The 18,959-nt window shown below is 38.9% G+C and overlaps 1 protein-coding gene across 1 annotated transcript; it reads left to right on the top strand.

Moving 5' to 3' along the window:
* Positions 1-3,256: 3,256 nt before the first annotated feature.
* Positions 3,257-6,148, top strand: LOC112720866 (uncharacterized). The gene is made up of 3 exons (XM_025771981.1): positions 3,257-3,569; positions 5,052-5,343; positions 5,572-6,148. Exons 1-3 carry the CDS (start codon positions 3,257-3,259, stop codon positions 6,146-6,148), a joined length of 1,182 nt encoding a protein of 393 aa, XP_025627766.1.
* The last annotated feature ends 12,811 nt before the right edge of the window (positions 6,149-18,959 follow it).

The raw sequence follows: 18,959 nt of genomic DNA on the forward strand, positions 1-18,959 counted from the left end.
GAATGTGTGGTATAATAAGGGACCAAGCATATCTCTCTTCATGAGCAATTTACCAAGGAATTGGCTGATTATTAAAGATTTGAGAGATTGAGTCACCTAGGGATTGGGGCTCAATCAATCATGATTGCCAAGAGGTCAATGAATTGCATGATTGAAGATGAGATGAGCTGGATTTAATCCAAAGAGAATAACATCTCCCAATCTCAATGAATTCTCTTATTCTTATCTTCCACATTCTTTATAGCTTTCTTTACATTCTGTTAAATCCCCATTCTCATTTACAATTAAGTCATTTATGATTCTGCACTTTACATTATTGCCATTTCCTTTTATGAACTTTACTGCTTCTCTTTACTTTTGAGTCATTTACTTTCCTGTTCATTTACAATTCTGTAATCATACTCTATATTGCTCAGCTTGACTAATTCACCAATTGATTAAAATTGCTCAAATCTACCAATCTCTGTGGATACAATCCCACTCCACTGTGGGTTATTACTTGACGATAATTTTGGTGAGCTTGCCAAAAGAACGGGTTCATAATCAATATTTTGAGGGGTGTGAATTCTGGTCATCAAGTTTTATGGCGCCGTTGCCGGGGATTGGTTTGAATTTGACAATTACTAAATTGATTGGGGAGCTAGATTAAGCATTTTCATTACCTTGTTATTTCCTTTTCTGTTCTTTAATTTTCTTCTTCCCCACTCTGTTTTATTTCTACTTTGATAATTCTTGTTACTCGCTGTTCATATTTCCAGTTTTCTTACTGTCATATTAACTATTTGATCAATTACATCAACCAAGCTAACCACTAACCTCAACAAGAATTTTCACTTCACTTGTCTTCTGCTGGCTATTTGTTGAATGTATGACAGGTAGAAGGGAAGAAACTTCATCCTCCTTCGATAGTGAACTTAAGAGGACCTTCCTTAGATTAAGGAGGGAAGCAAGAGAAAAAGGCATAGTTGGAGAGGAAGCAGTGGAGGAAGAATTGAGAACTACTATGGAGGAAGAGGTGCATAAGCATGTTGGAGAGGAAGCTGGCAATCATGTTGGGCAAGAGAGAAGAGTCTTAGGCTCCTACATCAACCCAAATCTAGGAAATTGTGGCAGCAGCATTCTAAAGCCAATAATCTATGCTAACAACTTTGAGTTGAAACGTCAACTCATCACACTTGTCCAGAATAATTGTTCATATAGAGGGGGTGCCCAAGAGGACCCAAACTAACATCTCACTACATTCTTGAGGATATGCGACACTATAAAATCCAATGATGTACAACCTGACACCTACAAGCTACTCTCGTTCCCTTTCTCACTCAGACATAAGGCAGCAAAGTGGTTAGAGGCATTCCCCAAGGAGAGCTTGACCACTTAGGAGGAGGTTGTGAATAAATTTCTTGCAAGATTCTACCCTCCACAGAGAGTCAATAGGTTGAGAACTGATGTGCAAATCTTCAGGCAGCAAGATGGTGAAACACTTTATGAGGCCTGGGAGAGGTTCAAAGACTTGACAAGGAAGTGTGCTCCAGATATGTTCAACGAATGGGTTCAACTACACATCTTTTATGAAGGGCTATCATATGAAGCAAAGAAAGCTGTGGACCACTCTTCAGGGGGTTCACTCAACAAGAAAAAAATTATTGAAGAGGCCATAGATGTTATTGAGACTGTAGCTGAAAATGAGTACTTCTATACTTCAGAAAGAGCTCAAAAGAGAGGAGTGCTGGAACTCAACTTTATGGATGCCTTGTTAGCACAAAACAAGGTAATCGCAGCATAATTAGTAGCCTTAACAAAGAAGGTGGAGGCAAGCCAAGTCTCAATTGTCCAAGCCCAAGCACCACCACAAGAAGAAGATGCACTGAAGCTGAATGTGAATGGGAGCAGGAAAGTTATATAAACAACCCATCTAGACCACCATATGATCCAAACTCTAAAACATACAACCAAGGTTGAAGAACCACCCAAATTTTGGGTGGAGAAACCAACAAGACCATAAACCATATCACTCTAATCATCACAACAACCACAACCCCAACCACCAATCAAGCAACAACAGACCCTACCACAACTCACAAAACACATCGTATCACCCCCACACAGCAAACACACAACAGCCACCACCAAGATACATCAACCCCCACCATGCAACCATGTGAAACCAGCAGCAATTTCTCAAAAAATTGGAGGTAGCCATAGCGCAATTGTCAACACAATTGACCGGAACTATCTCCACTATTCTGGAAAGATAGCTACAAGTTGACAGAAAGATAGATGCTAACTAGGAAGAGGTTAGATCCAACATAAAGAATCATGGGGCAGCGATTTCAAAATTGGAGGCATAATTAGGGAGCTTATCTAAGCAAATACCTATGTCCACACATACCTTTCCGAGTGACACCGTGACTAACCCAAGGGGGGAGTGCAAGGCCATAACACTAAGAAGTGGAAAAGTTGTAGAAGAAACACCCCCAAGTCAAAGCCACCAAGAAGAAGAAGTTGTAAAGGAACCTGAAACCAAGAAGGAAGAAGAGACCCCTACACCATCCTCACCAAAGCAAGTCCTGAAGCCTTATATGCCGAAGGCACCCTACCCACAAAGACTGAGGAAGGATGGACAAGAGAGCCAATTCTCTAGATTCTTAGAAATCTTCAAGAAGCTCCAGATCAACATACCTTTTGTTGAGGCACTAGAACAAATGCCACTCTATGCCAAAATTTTAAAGGAGCTCATGACAAGGAAGAGGAATTGGGGAGAGAAAGAGACTGAAGTGCTCACTGAGTAGTGTAGTGCCATAATACAAAAGAAGCTTCCCCGAAAATTGAAAGATCCTGGGAGCTTCCAAATTCCCTGTATCATTGGGGATATGAACATTGAGAAAGTACTATGTGATCTTGGAACAAGCATAAACCTCATGTCTTTGGCCATGATGAAAAGAATGAGAATAGAGGAAGCCAAGCCAACAAGAATGGCACTTCAATTGGCTGACAGAACATTTAAATTCCCCATGGTGTGGTGGAAGATCTATTGGTGAAAGTGGGGGAATTTATCTTCCCAGCTGATTTTCTTGTGCTTGACATGGAGGAAGAAGCTAGCACATCAATCATCCTAGGAAGGCCATTCCTAGCTACTGCTGGAGCTATAATTGATGTTCAAAAAGGGGAGTTAGTCTTGAGATTACATGAAGAGAAGATGGTTTTCAATGTCTTCAAGGCAATGAGCTACCCCAAGGAAGCCATTAATTAATGCATGATGGTGGATACCATTGAAAACTTGGTTCAAGGAGTCCTAGAGGAAGAACAATATGAAGAAACCCAAGAGCAAGATCAACAAGTCTCATGTGTTGAGCTACCACTGGAGGCTATGGACAAATCAGTCATGATGGACAGGCCAAGCAAGATGGAATTGGAGGCACCAAAGTTGGAACTAAAGATTCTACCCCCAAGTTTGAAATATGCTTACTTGGGTGATAACAAAACATACCCAGTAATCATTAACTCAAACCTGAATGAGGAACAAGAAGAAGAGTTAATCCAAGTGTTGAAACAACATAAGGATGCTATAGGTTGGACACTTACGGATCTAAAGTGAATCAGTCTTTCAATGTGCATGCACAAGATCCTACTTGAGGAAGGTGCAAAGCCCTCAAGACAGTAACAGAGAAGGCTGAACCTAACAATGGATGAGGTAGTCCAAAAGGAGGTGTTGAAACTATGGCAAGCAACGGTGATTTACCCTATCTCAGACAGCCCTTGGGTAAGCCCTGTCCAAGTGGTTCCTAAGAAAGGAGGGATCACTATTGTACCAAACGAGAAGAATGAACTAATTCCTACAAAAACAGTGACCGGATGGCGCATGTGCATTGACTATAGAAAACTTAATGAAGCCACCCGGAAAGACCACTTTCCCCTACCTTTCATGGACCAGATGCTTGAAAGAATCGCAGAACATGAATATTACTGCTTCCTGGATGGCTACTCTGGCTACAACCAAATAGTTGTAGACCCAAAGGATCAGGAGAAAACCTCTTCTACTTGTCTCTATGGAGTCTTTGCTTATAGGAGAATGCCCTTTGGATTGTGCAATGCACTTGCAACATTCCAAAGGTGCATGCTCTCCATCTTTTCAGACATGATTGAGAAGTTCATAGAAGTGTTTATGGATGACTTCTCTGTGTTTGGGGATTCATATTTTGATTGCCTACATCATCTTGCCATGGTGCTAAAGAGATGCCAAGAAACCAACCTGGTTTTAAACTGGGAGAAGTGCCATTTCATGGTAACTGGAGGGGTGGTTTTTGGTCATAAGATCTCTAAAAAGGGCATAGAAGTAGACAAGGCAAAGGTGGAAGTAATTGAGAAGTTGCCTCCACCTTGCAATGTCAAGGCAATTAGAAGCTTTTTGGGACATGCTGGGTTCTATAGGAGGTTTATAAAAGATTTTTCAAAGATTGCCAAACCCCTCAGCAACCTACTTGTCTCAAATACTCCCTTTGTTTTTGATAGAGAGTGTATGTTGGCCTTTGATGAAATTAAAAATAGACTTTCCTCTGCACCTATTATAGCACCACCCAGCTGGGATCTACCCTTTGAATTGATGTGTGATGCATCTGATTTTGCTATTGGTGCTGTTCTAGGACAAAGGAAAGACAAGCTAGTACATGTTATTTACTATGCTAGCAAAGTTCTCAATGAGAATCAAAGGAACTACACCACTACAGAGAATGAACTTTTAGCCATAGTCTTTGCTTTTTATAAGTTTAGATAATATCTTATTGGCTCAAAAGTTACTGTTTTCACTGATCACGCAACCCTCAAGTATCTGTTGACCAAGCAAGAATCCAAGCCTAGGTTGATAAGGTGGGTCTTGCTACTTCAAGATTTTAACATAGAGATAAAAGATAGAAGGGGGGCAGAGAACAAGGTGGCTGACCACCTCTCAAGAATTCCACATAAAGAAGATGAAGCACAACAATTTGAAGTGAATGAAAGCTTCCCTGATGAGTAGTTGATGATGATTCAAGAAAGCCCTTGTTTTGCTGATATAGCCAACTTCAAGACTATTGGGGAGTTGCCCACCAACATCAACAAGCACATGAGGAGAAAGCTACTCAATGATGCTAAATACTATATCTGGGATGAGCCATACTTGTTCAAAAAGGGTGTTAATGGAATCTTGAGGAGATGCATTTCACAAGAAGAAGGGCAAGAAGTGTTGTGGCAATGCCATGGATATGCATATGGAGGCCATTTTAGTGGAGAAAGAACAGCAGCAAAGGTGCTCCAATGTGGGTTCTTTTGGCCAACAGTATTCAAGGATGCTAAGGAATTGGTGTCAAGGTACAGTGAATGCCAAAGAGCTGGCAATCTACCCAAGAAAAATGAGATGCCACAGTAGTTTATCCTAGAACTTGAGTTGTTTGATATATGGGGAATTGACTTCATGGGTCTTTTCCCTACCTCATACTCAAACAGGTACATTCTAGTAGCAGTGGACTATGTATCTAAGTGGGTGGAGGCCATTGCAGCACCAACAAATGATAACAAGATAGTCATGAACTTCCTTAGGAGGAACATCTTCAGCCGATTTAGAGTCTCCAGAGCTCTTATTAATGATAGAGGGAGCCACTTCTGCAACAGACCATTGGAAGCCCTCCTATTGAAATATGGGGTAAAACATAAGGTTGCAACACTTTATCACCCTCAAATAAGTGGGCAGACAGAGGTATCCAACAGAGAGCTAAAGCGGATCCTAGTGAAAATTGTGGGAGCTTCAAGAAAAGACTGGTCAAAGAGGCTGGATGACGCTCTTTGGGCATATAGGACAGCCTTTAAAACACCAATAGGGATGACCCCATATCAGCTGGTGTATAGGAAGGCATGTCACCTACCCCTTGAGCTTGAACACAAAGCCTTTTGGACACTCAAGCTACTAAACTTTGATAGTAATGCTGCTAGGGAGAAAAGAATCTTGCAACTGCAAGAGTTAGAAGAACTCAGATCTCAAGCATATGAAAATGCCAAAATCTACAAGAAAAAAGCTAGAAGGTGGCATGATCAAAAGATAGCAAGAAGAGAGTTTGTAGAAGGTCAAAAGGTGCTACTATACAACTCAAAAACTCAAATTCTTCCCAGGAAAGCTTAAGTCTCGATGGTCAGGACCTTTTACCATCCTTAAAGTATCCCCCTATGGTCATGTAGAGCTCATGGAGGACAAAACTCAAAGAACTTTCACTGTAAATGGCCATAGACTCAAACATTACTTGGGAGACTCTTTGGAGGAGCAGAGAGTGAGCTACAACCTCAGCTGAAGAAGGGAGAACGTCAAGCTAGTGACGATAAAGAAGCATTGGTTGGGAGGCACTGCAACACTCTATATCCTTTTGATTTCTTGCTTTCTAGAAGTGGCTTCAGAATTTCCAATTTAGATAGTTTAAGTTCCAGTTTAATACTTTTGTTTCTCTTGCTTTCTAAGAGTAGATTGTAAGTGATAGATTAGGTAATTTAAATGTCAGTCAAATGCTTGACAGTTAGTAATTCTTCAATTTGTTTTCTTTTCTTTGTTTTCTTTTTCTGAAAATACAAATTGATGAACACACTTATTGATGATGAGTGATCGGGCCGGGAACTAGCTAAAAAGCTAAGTTTGGTGTGACCACTAATCCACTTAATCTAGGCTTACAACCCTTTGAATGAATTAATTTTGAGAGTAAGCCCAGAGATTAAGTTTGGTGTGGCCACTACCATATGATGTCCGATAGCGAGCCCATCATGTTCTTAATCTAAATGCATTAAGTAAATTGGCTATGCATACAAGGTCACTTTAATGTGTTCAGAAGGAGTTAAAGAATGTGAAAGAAATGAAATTATCTCACCTTTATGAACGCATTAAATATCAAATGATAAACCCAATTTAGTAGATGCAAGGAAATTAAGTTTGGTGTCCCAAGGGACACTCATCAAATGCATTACAATTATATGTTATGAAAAGGAATATAAAGAGGTCCTTTTCACTAGTGGTGTTTCGGTTTTCACCTTTAGGAGAGAGGATGGGGCCAGATGATTGATAAATCATCAAGAAAGGAGTCAAAGTGTACTTGCACTTTGGAACTCAACACATGCAGAGAATCAAAAGAAAAGAAGGGTTGGCGCCTCTTCCCACGCTAGGCGCCACTTTCCAAGTGGAAAAAGATGAATTGTTTTTGGTTCCTACCACAACCCCCCTTTCGAGCCTGCACCTCTCACCACTATAAAAGCCAGACACTCCCCATCACTTTTCACACTACAACCCCCTCCAATGTTCACATGTGAAAGAACCCTCTTCTCTCTTTTCTTTCTCTTTTCTTCTACTTGATTATGGACAATCAAGTCCTAAGTTTAGTGTTGTGGAGAAAACCCTTGCTTTGCTCCCTATTCTCTACCCCTTTTTCCAATTTCTTCAATCCTTCACACTTCTTTTCTCACCCAATGGCACCATCAAAAGCATCATCATCAAAGAAGAGAAAGACCAAGGAACCAACTTCAAGTTCCTCTGTAAGCTATAATGAATACAAGTTCCTCTCATCATTCAACCAAAACCAATTTTATGGTTGGGTGAGTGAGAGGTAAATCATTTCCGAAGTTGGCTTCCAACATGGTAGAAATGAGCACCCCGAGATCAGCCGAGAAATTGAAAATAGAGGATGGGCACTCTTGTGCAACCCACCAAGGAAGGTGGTGGAAAGCTTGGTTAGAGAATTCTATGCCAATGCAGTGCCCCAACCCGGGCAACCTTATGGATATCTGAGCTATGTTAGGGGGAAAGTCATTGATTATAGCCCCTCCAACATAGACAGAATATTGATGGTAAAACAAATAAACTCCACCCGGAGTTATGAAGAAAGGATAAAGCAACAAGACCCAGGATTTGATGAAATCCTCAATGAGATCTGTGTGCTCAATGTACAATGGATCAATGACAAGGATGGGAGACCCAACCAATTGAGGAGAAGAGATTTGAACCTCCAAACTAGAGGGTGGCTAGACTTTGTGAGAAGGTCTCTAATTCTCACATCCAATACTTCAGAGGTAACTAAAGAAAGAGTTGTACTCATATACAACATAATGAAGGGAGAAAATGTCAATGTTGGAGAGATAATTGCCAACAATATCAACAAAATGACGAAAAGTACCAAAGATAGCTCAAGGTTGGCATTCCCCAGCATCATCTAAAGGCTATGTGATGAAGCAGAGGTTGAGAAGATTATTGATGAAGTCATGGTGGAACAAGAGAAGCCCATAACCGCCAAGAATATGGCCAAGGTGGTAGCTGTTAACACACTTCAAAGGGCCAAAGAGCATAGAGCTCATGCTCATGAACCACACGGGCAACCTCAAGAAGAAAAAGGGGCTGAAGATCAACCACTTCACCTAGCACTTCAACCACCACCATACCACCATTACCAACAATTTCCTGAAGGATTCAACTGGGAGCAGTTGCAAGGAGACATACACCAAATAAAAGGAGACATACACCACCTGAGAGAGGATGTCAACCAACTCAAACAGCAACAACAACAATGAGACCACATAAATGAGAACATACAACAACTCCAAGGAAGTATGGAGCAATTGAAGGAGCAGCAAGAAGAGTTTGATTGGGGTGAAAAGCAAGGTGCACTCAACAAAATAGTGGAGCAAAACAAATGGCTTCAGAGGAACCTTGTTGAGTTTAGGCATCTTTATGATGCTAGAACCATTTCAAGGAGGCAATATGATATCAACACACAAGCGAAGCTGAATCACTTGTGTAATGCTGTGGCTTCCTTGAACCCCGGATACCCAAAATTCATGCAAGGAATGGAGGAGTTGAGCACAAGACAGGAGGAAATTCTGGCCAAGCATAAGGAGGACGAAAGGAACTACATGATAAGGCTGGGATTTTGGAAGCCCAAGGACACAAAGGTACAAGAGGGATCCTCCAAGAAGAATGGTGACGACTCCTCCCTTTCCAAAAAGAAGGACAAGGGAAAAGGGCCAATGAACTAAAGCTGCTCAAAGGTTGTTAAGTCCCATGGTTGACATTCTCATAATTATGAAATTCTATTTAGTTTTCTTCATGCTTTAATTTTTGTTCAATAATAAGTTGCAATGTTAGGATAGTTTATGTTTAATGCTTAGTTTCTTTATGTCCTGAAGTCTTTTATGAGTCTTTTGTATTTTCAAGAAAGAAATTGCAATGTTATTTGAAGTCTCATAATCATCAATGAAAAGAATAGTTTGTTTCCATAAGAGTCTATTGTGAGCTGTGCAAAAACAAAGAGTAAACTGGGAGAGGGTGAAGTGCGCGTGATGACTTGCATCATTTACCCTTTTTTCTTGTCCAAAAAGGGCCATAAAAGAGCATAAACTCATTTGATCATTGCAATTCATGAGCTAATTGATGAATATTATGGTACATTGCTTTGAAATAGGTTAGTGCTGAATTTCAGGTGAAAAGTGCAACAAAAAGGGAAGAAAACAACAAAACAGAGCTGGGCGTGTGAACCTAGTGTGCCACTTGGAGCAAACGCCATGAAAGTACATGGGTGTGGCATGTTAGGAGCTGGGCATGGCACGTTGGTACAGTTTTCCAGAGAGCACTGCTAGAAGCCACAAGAGGGGTGTGACACGCCAAGATGGGCGTGGCACGCCAGGACCATTAACCATTATGGGCTTCCACTTGAAGACCCAGGCGTGGCACGACAATGCTAGAGAAGGCCAAGTAAAGTTGGGCATGCCACTTGAAGACCCAGGCGTGGCACGCCAATGCTAGAGAAGGCCAAGTAAAGTTGGGCGTGCCACTTGAAGACCCAGGCGTGGCACGCCAGATCCCAACCATCACTTGGGCGTGCCACTTGAAGACCTAGGCGTGGCACTCTAATGCTTGAAAAGGGTAAGAAAAGCTGGGCGTGCCACTTGAGATCGAAGGCGTGGCATGCCAGGCTCTCATCCTCACTTTGGCGTGCCACTTGAATACCAAGGCGTGGCACGCCAACCGTCATTGATCATCTGGGCGTGCCACTTGAATGTTGGGCATGGCATGCCAGCTACTGGAGCATGAAGAACACTGGGCGTGGCACGCCACACACTGGGCGTGGCACACCAGCTCTATTTTTCAGAAGAGGGAGTGAAGCACATACAAGGGGCGTGGCACGCCAAACCCTGGGCGTGCCACGCCAAACCCTGGGCGTGCCACGCTAGTTCAACTTTCCAGATAGGAGAAGATGAAGACAAAGGCCTGGGAATGCCACTTGGGATCAAAGGCGTGGCACGCCAGGCTAACAAAGACCCAACAAAAGCCTAGGCATGCCACTTGGGATCGAAGGCGTGGCACGCCAGGCTAACAAAGACCCAACAAAAGCCTGGGCATGCCACTTGGGCTCGAGGGCGTGGCACGCCAGGCTAACCAAAGCTTGAGAAGACCCTGGGTGTGCCACTTGGGATCGAAGGTGTGGCATGCCAGGGATATCAACACATGGGGGCGTGCCACTTGAGAGCTGGGCGTGGCACGCCAAGCCAAATTGGAGGCTAGGCGTGGCACACCACTCAAGCACCTATCACACGCCAAGCTGAAAGGTTACGTTTATTGGGTTTTCTTTCCTTTCAATTATAAATTTCTTTTCCTCTTTTGTATTTTCTTTATTCCAGTGCTAGAAGTAGTATAAATAACCCCTAAGAGTATTGAGAAGGAGGTTGGATAGTAGTTTTGTTAAAGTAGAGTTAGATTTACTTTCTCATCATCTCTTCCATCTCTTGTACTTTTCTCTAAGCTTTGAGTAGGTAAATTCCCTCTCATTGAGAGAGGGAGCTCTGTTGTACTTGATGGATTAATGATAGTGAATTTTTTCTTCTCTTCATCTTCTTTTTGATTTGCTAGAAGGAATTTCGTTTTAATGCTAGTATTTAATCATCTTGGGAAAGAGGTTGAATGCAAAATGGGTTTCATGGGAACCTTGGAAAAGGAAACATGGAACCATGCTTGAAATCTTTTCTTACATTTGAGTAGATCTGGGTTTTGGTGATTGGATATGGTGGCATATAATCCACCCTCTATTCTGGATCTACAAGAATGTGTGGTATAATCAGGGACCAAGTATATTTCTCTTCATGAGCAATTAGACCATGAAATTGACTGATTATCAAGATTTGAGAGATTGAGTCACCAAGGGATTCGGGCTCAATCAATCATGATTGCCAAGAGGTCAATGAGTTGCATGATTGAAGATGAGATGAGATGGATTTAATCCAAAGAGAATAACATCTCCCAATCTCAATGAATCCCCCTATTCTTATCTTCCACATTCTTTATGGCTTTCTTTACATTTTATTAAATCCCCATTCCCATTTACAATTAAGTCATTTATAATTCTGCACTTTACATTATTGCCATTTCCTTTTATGCACTTTACTACTTCTCTTTACTTTTGAGTCATTTACTTTCCTGTTCATTTACAATTATGCAATCATACTTTATATTGCTCAGCTTGACTAATTCACCAATTGATTAGAATTGCTCAAATCTACAAATCTCTGTGGATACGATCCCACTCCACTGTGGGTTATTACTTGACGATAATTTTGGTGTGCTTGCCAAAAGAACGGATTCATAATCAAAATTTTGAGGGGTGTGAATTCCGATCATTAGGGTGCAATTCAATCTCTTAATGATCCTACTCAAAATACCACAGACAAGGTCGGATCTTTCAGATTAGAGAATGACGCTCTATGATTCTAGCCCTTAGAGGCACAGGAATCTCAATTACCCCTAACTAACGAGGTCCTATGTCACGTACCCCAATTATCCGAGATAACTTGTTGGAACCCATGATGCATTCTCAAGCTGTAGTTCAATACTATCCGAGTCAGGACTCATAAGGAACTCATGTAGAATCGAGATTCATAAGGATGAAGAACGACAATGCATCATAGAATAGAATCATACATTTATTGAAGTGGAAAAGTAATTGCATTAATCCATAGAAATCAGTAGAGCTCCTAACCTTAACCTAGGAGATTTAGTTGCTCATAATGTATAAAAATAATGTGTGTGTGCTTCTCCCCTCCTGGGAGGCATGATCCTCAGGAGGAAGGAAGTCCCTTATTTATAGTAAATACTAAACCGAAAAGATATTACTAATAATTAAAAATTACAAGAATGAGATAAACTAAGCTAAAGGTGCAAAAATCAACTTCTAGGCCCACTTAGTGAGTGTTTAGGTTGAGCTTGGCATCCAACTTGGTTGAGTGGGCATTGAACACCCACTAAGGAGTGTCCATGCTGCTTCCTTGCTCCCTTGGTAGCGTTGAACGGCAGTTTGGGCGTTTAACTTGGAAGGTTAGTCCTGTTTGGGCTTTAAACGCCAGAAAAGGAGTAGTTTGGGCGTTTAACACCCGTTTTGGACAATCGACTCCAAAGAAAAGTATAGACCATTATAGAATAAATTACCATTTGTACCCATGAAAGATACAGACACTGACAAATGTACCTATATAAGAATAAAATGACAATTATAACCATGGAAGATGACTTCCGTGTGCCAAGAGTACCTTAACGGACTAATTACGTAACCAACGTCTGAGTACTCTTGGCACACGGAGGCCATCTTCCGTGGTTACAATTGTCGTTTTATTCTTATATAGGTACATTTGTCATCGTCTGTATCTTTCATGGGTACAAATGGTAATTTATTCAACCATTATATATTGCTGGAAAGCCCTGCAAGTTAGCTTTCCAACGCGATTCAGAGAGCATCAATTGGACCTCTGTAGCTCCAGAAATGCTCGTTCAAATGCATGGAGGTTAAGATCTGACAGCATCTGCTATCCTTTCTTAGCCTCTGAATCCGACTTTGCCAAAATTTGCTAAATTCACCATAAAATTACCTAAAATCATAAGAAAAATACAAAAGCTTAAAGTAGTATTCAAAAAGTGAATTTTGTACTAAAACCTACTAAAACATAATAAAACTTAACAAAACATAACTAAAACACTAAAAAAATAGTACCAAAAAATGTATAAAATATCTGCTCATCATTAACCAATGTGTTTAGTTAAATAAACAAATAGATACCTAAACATATAAAGGTATGTATCCAAAACAAAATAAATATAAATATAATCACATACCATAACTATAAGACCCAGTTCAGCTAAACCATACATTTCTCTCTCTAATTGGAAACAAAAAAAATTGTTAGATGTATGAACCCACGTAAAGATAGGCAACACATCATTAATTGAATAAACATTAATGGACATAAGAATCAACTAATGGATTCTTATTGCAGATGCCTCATCTCTTTTCTTTTCCATTGCACGTTTTCTACTCTTTCTAACAACTGTAAATAAATGACTAATGGTATTGTTGGCTACAGGGTTCGGAAAAAGAATAAAAAGCAAATAGAATAGCTTATTGATAATAATCTTAGAATAGATAACAAAAAAAAAGAAATATATATTTTATAACGTTTTATAATATATACATTACTAAAATCATAGAAGTAAGGTTTAATTATTCTGTTGGTCCCTATAGTTTCGCAAAATTTTCAATTAGGTTCCTATACTTTTTTTTCTTTTACTTGAGTCCTTGCACCAAATTTTATTTTTAATTGAGTCCCTATACTTTGTTTTTCCTTTTATTTGGGTCCCTGCACCAATTTTTTTTTCATAATTGGATCTCTATATAATTAAACCAATTACTGTTAAGAGGAACCTAATTGAAAAAAAAATTGGTGCAGGGACCCAATTAAAAGGAAAAAAAGTATATGGACCTAATTGAAAATTTCGTGAAACTATAGGGACGAACAGAGTAATTAAACCTAGAAGTAACTATAACACCCACAAAGACTAAAAATAGGAGAAATATCATATGTTACAAAAAACAAAATTATGCATATCAACACCAGTGGAAAACAATGGAAAAATACAAAATTTAGTACTCAAAACTAATTACATACCTTTAATTTCATTTGGTGCAAACACCACATGATCGTTGACATCAACAGAGTTTGTGAATACATCATTAAAAGTGTAACACATAATATCTTCATCTAAATAAACCAATGTATTTAGAGAAACACAAATAAAGAGACAAACATCAATCAATGTATACCTTGATATCAATAGGAGTTATGGATATATCGTTGAAATAATCATAAATGGTACTTTCACGTAAGTAATATATTTACTAAATGAAAAATTAGAAAATGATAAAATAGGAACAAAACTAAATTATTAACTAATTATGATGACAACAACAAAGATTTATTATTCAAACTAACCATTTTTTAGTGCAAATACCTTGTCTTTTTTTCCTTTTCATTGAAACTCTTCTATTATTTCTAGCAATTATGAATGATTTATCCATGATATTATTGGGCATAGAGTTAATTAATATAACTTTAATAGGAGAAAAAGTAAATAGAAAAAGAAAAAAAAAGTAAATAGAAGAAGAAAAGTGACTACATAGATTAATGTATGCAAACTATAATGCAAACTACATTGATATTATGAAAGAAGTTGAAAAAAAAGCACATTTGAAGATTTCTACACTTTCTAAGAATTTAATTTATCTTTTATCTTTATACTATGATAGCTATTTTTTTCTTTATACTATCATAGTTACTCTAATCTAGTATCAAAGAAGGGTAGTGATAGGGGTAGTGAGAATTTAAATGGAGGAAAGTAAGAATTGGAAAATGTGATACAATTCACATAGAATAATCAAATAATAAATTAAATATGAAAATAAAATTTCTATTCCTACAAGAAGACAATAAAATAACAGTCACCAAAAAAATATAGATCTAAGAGTGAAACACAACCAAATAAATTAAAAACCAAGAATATGAAAATATAAAGCAATGAGAGCTACTGCATTTTATTGAATTTCACAAACACGATTTACAAACATAGAGGACTACATACTTAACTTTGCTTATAGGCTAATGATCCAATGTCCACAGCCTAGCAATTGATGCACTACATCAACAATAAGACCAACAAAAAAGTATATCCAAAGTTCAAATATTAATTCCTATTACATGGACACAACTAGAAGACTTTATATTGTTCACAAAAAGGATGCACACTAACTGTACAACCCATATCTATTACCATATATAAGTTCTAATCAATAGCTCTAGGTAGGTAAATGACATAGAGACCCACATCACTTAACCCCTTGTACAGATGCAGTATCATCCTCGGAAGCAGCAATCTCATTGGATTCATCAAAGTCGACCATTAAGCACCTTCTCAACTTCTTAAGGGAACCTTTTCCTTTTATTCATCCTCAACACAACCTTCTCTAAGTCCAATAACATACTCCTAATTTAAAAAATTTCAAATAATTGAAACTAAATATAATACATTAATATAAATAATTATGAAAAAATATAAAATAAAATTCAAAAAATTCCCTATTTTAGAAATCGAATAATAAATATCAGGACATTATTTATCAAAGATAAATATCTAATAATGACTTCTTCACTTTCATCGATCTGATCATATGAATTCTTGAATTCATCACCTTCATTTGAAATCTCTATTTTACTATTAGCAGACTTTCTTTTCAAAGAAGGACACTATTATAACAAACACAAAACAATATCTTGCATTAACATAAGTTAAAAAGGGGGAAGGGAATATATAATAAATAATAGAAACCTTCATATCTTCATCAGCTACCAAGTCCACAACATTTAATTCGGTATAAGTACATTCAGGTGAAGTAGCAAATAGTTAAGAACAGCTAGAAGGAGTCAACACATCATTGGATATTTTGGTAACTTCTGGAGGACCCTCAAAAGATCCTTCACTTCTTGGAAGAAAGTCAGCCTTGTGTAAGAACTGCAACTAATCAACCAGTTAATTAAGTGATTATATTGCCTAAATTACGTTCCAAAAATTTAGAGTGAGAATTTGAGGATTTAAAAGTGGATTTTTCTGAGTCAAAAATAGGTCTTCTGCGAAAAATCGTGAAAAACTGCAAACCGGCAGTTAAACTGGTTGGACCGGTTCAAGTCTGTCCGATGCTGTGTGAGAAAAATGGAAGCAGACAAAAACCTTAGAAAAATATTAGAAGTTGAAAACCGGGCGTTAATTTTAAAGGTTTAGCCCGAAGTTGAGCCAAACGGGTTAAAAACGCTAACTGGTTAAACCGGGCCCAAGTTGGGCCCAAGCCCAACATATATAAGGGCTCATTAATGAACCCTTACCCTTTCACAAACACACACACATCAGAAATTGAAAGAGGGAGAGGAGAAGAGATTGAGCACTATTCATCATCATCTTCTTAAGCTCATATCTTGAGCTACAGAGCTCCGATCGCTGCACTATTTACGGCTACGCGTTTCTTGTGGAGAGCTCTATAAAACCCATATAAGAAATTGGTAAGAAAAGCTCGAATCCCTCTCAGTTCTTCTCCTCAAAATTTTGAAAATCTAGGGTTTTGATTAAGTGAGTTTTTGTGATATTGGATGTTTAGGTTCACTCTAATCCTTGCTTAGCATTGGGTTTTGGCTTCCAAAGCTATTGAGAAAGGTAAGAGGCATTGAACTCTTGTGAAAATTTTATTTATGATGAGCCCTAGGTTGATTTGTGATGATTTATATATGTATAGCTTGATTATTGTGAGTTTGGGAGTTATTGGAACTTGTTGGTGGCTTGGATTGTGTTAGAAAGCTTGTTGGTGATCATAGTTGTGCTCATTTTGGGTTAAGGGCATATTGGAAATCGGCCAAGGTATGGTTTTGGTTTCCTCTATGTAGTATATAACATTCATGGATACTTAGGCTAGTGACCCATAGGATAGGTTTGAATTAAAATGGTTGATGAGTTGTTGAATGTTGTTGTATGATGATTTATGATGAATTGATGATTATTGAGTTTGATTTTAATGATTGGTAATGATATGATGAGGAGGAATGATTTGTGAAGTTGAGAAGTGAATTGTGTTGATATATGTGATATTGATGTTGATGAATTGGTAATGTAGTTGAAAAAATGTTAATGAGGTTTAATTATAATGTGATATATTGATATTGAGGTTGAGGATGAGAAAAGGTGAAGAAAAATGTGGTAAGCTTGGTGTAATATGACATAGATGGTTGATTTTGATGGGAAATGGAGTTTTGAATGGTTTGGTATGGTTTTGGTTGTGTTTTACAAGAAATTGTGGAAATTGTGAAATTGGGTAAAAGTTGGTTTTTGGTGAACTTTGTCTGATCATAATTTTTGCCTCGTTTTTTGAAATTGGTTGAAATTTGTTTAGAATTAAAGTTCATTGAAAACCCTTTAAATCGATATAAAAGTTTGCAAAATATAGAATTTTGTAGAGGAAGTTATGATCATTCAAAGTTGGTGTTAAAAATTTGAAATTCTGCAAAGTTGCAGAATTTTATGGTTTCTGGTATGTGCGCACACACAGCCTTATGCGCACGCACACCTCTGCGAAAATTTCAACATGTGCGCACATACAGACCTGTGCGTATGCACACGTAGAGGCAGGCAATCTGCTTGCAGCGTTAGCACAGCTTGTGCGCGCACACACCAATGAGAAATTGTAACATGTGCGTGCGCACAGGCCTGTGCGCACGCACACGTTGGGAAGGCCAGTCTGTTGGGGGTGCTAGCACAGGTTGTGTGAGTGAACAGGAATTGTGAATTTTGGCACCTGTGCGTACGCACACCCCTATACGTACGCACACGTCTTAAAACTCTCCAGAGCGTGCGCGCGCACACCCCTGTGCATACGCACACGCCCTGTTTCTCAAATTTTTCTCTGTTTTCAACTATTCTATCTTCCCAACAAGGTCGTAAGCTTCTATAACACCATTTTAATACTATTGGGCCTAGTTTTGGATATTTAATACATGGGAAAGGATTTAAGGGTTTTAAATGATATTATTTTCGAAACTTAGAAAACGGAGGCCTAGGTTTCTGGCGTTCTGAGGATGGTTCGATGGTATATGATGAATGTTGATGTATGAGATGGGCATTGAGGGACCATTGAGTTCGTAATGGAAATGTGAATTGGCAGTGGTTGAGATGAGTCGAGGACTCGAATGTGTGATGAAGAATCACTGATATATTAAAAATGTTTTCTGAAATACCACTGTACTACTATTTTAGGATTATGAGACGCTATGCGCCCAGCAGGGACGGCAGTTGGATCCAGCCTGTCGAGGTAGCGGTGGTGACGTAAGGGTGGTGGTTCGTCCCGCTTGCATTGAGATGTGAGGTCTGCAGCAAGAGTATCCCGCTCGCATCCCTTCGGATTAATAGAGCGTGCAGGCGTAGAATCCTGGACAGTGGTCTGAGCACTATATCTCGGGGGTTCCCATATGATGATTCTGAAGGGCGACATCTCCATGGAGATGTGTCGGGTTGGCAGTTGAATTGACAATGTGATATCACAGCCAATAGGGCAGGCATTCATCATGTGCATTTTCTATCTGTTTGTATGCTTTGCCGACTTGTAATTGTTTGCCTATTTGTGTAACATGCCTAATTGCTATTTGTATTACTTGCCTTATATGCTCCTACTTGTATTTTACTTGCATTGTATATACTTGTGCTTTCTACTAGGATTGAGGAGGTTCGGAGGGCGGTGGTGATGGGATCGCATGGAGGATCGGTTGGTGAAGACTGTGGGACAGCGGTGTTTGATTAGATTAGAAAATTCCCTAAGATATATTACCTTGTTTAGTTATGTTAAGATTTATATTATTATGCTTATTGTTTTAGTATGCTTTAAGTTTAAATTCTTGTGATGGACATGGAGTCTAGGATTGCCTTTGGCGTCCCAGTGTCTTATATCCTACATCACTAGGCACTGTTACCATACTGAGAACCTCCGGTTCTTATACTATATTTCTATTGTGTTTTTCAGATGTAGGTCGCAACCCACCTCGGTGAGTTATTTGGTTGG

This window comes from Arachis hypogaea, chromosome 1 (assembly GCF_003086295.3).
Source record: "Arachis hypogaea cultivar Tifrunner chromosome 1, arahy.Tifrunner.gnm2.J5K5, whole genome shotgun sequence".
Classification (NCBI taxonomy): domain Eukaryota; kingdom Viridiplantae; phylum Streptophyta; class Magnoliopsida; order Fabales; family Fabaceae; genus Arachis; species Arachis hypogaea.

Excerpts from the sequence above, each read along its gene's own strand:
- LOC112720866 (XM_025771981.1), top strand. The coding sequence starts at position 3,257 with ATGGTGGATACCATTGAAAACTTGGTTCAAGGAGTCCTAGAGGAAGAA. Across the intron at positions 3,570-5,051 it reads ACAACATAAGGATGCTATAG|CCAACTTCAAGACTATTGGG; the intron begins GTTGGACACTTA and ends TTGCTGATATAG. Across the intron at positions 5,344-5,571 it reads GCTAAGGAATTGGTGTCAAG|GAGGAACATCTTCAGCCGAT; the intron begins GTACAGTGAATG and ends GAACTTCCTTAG.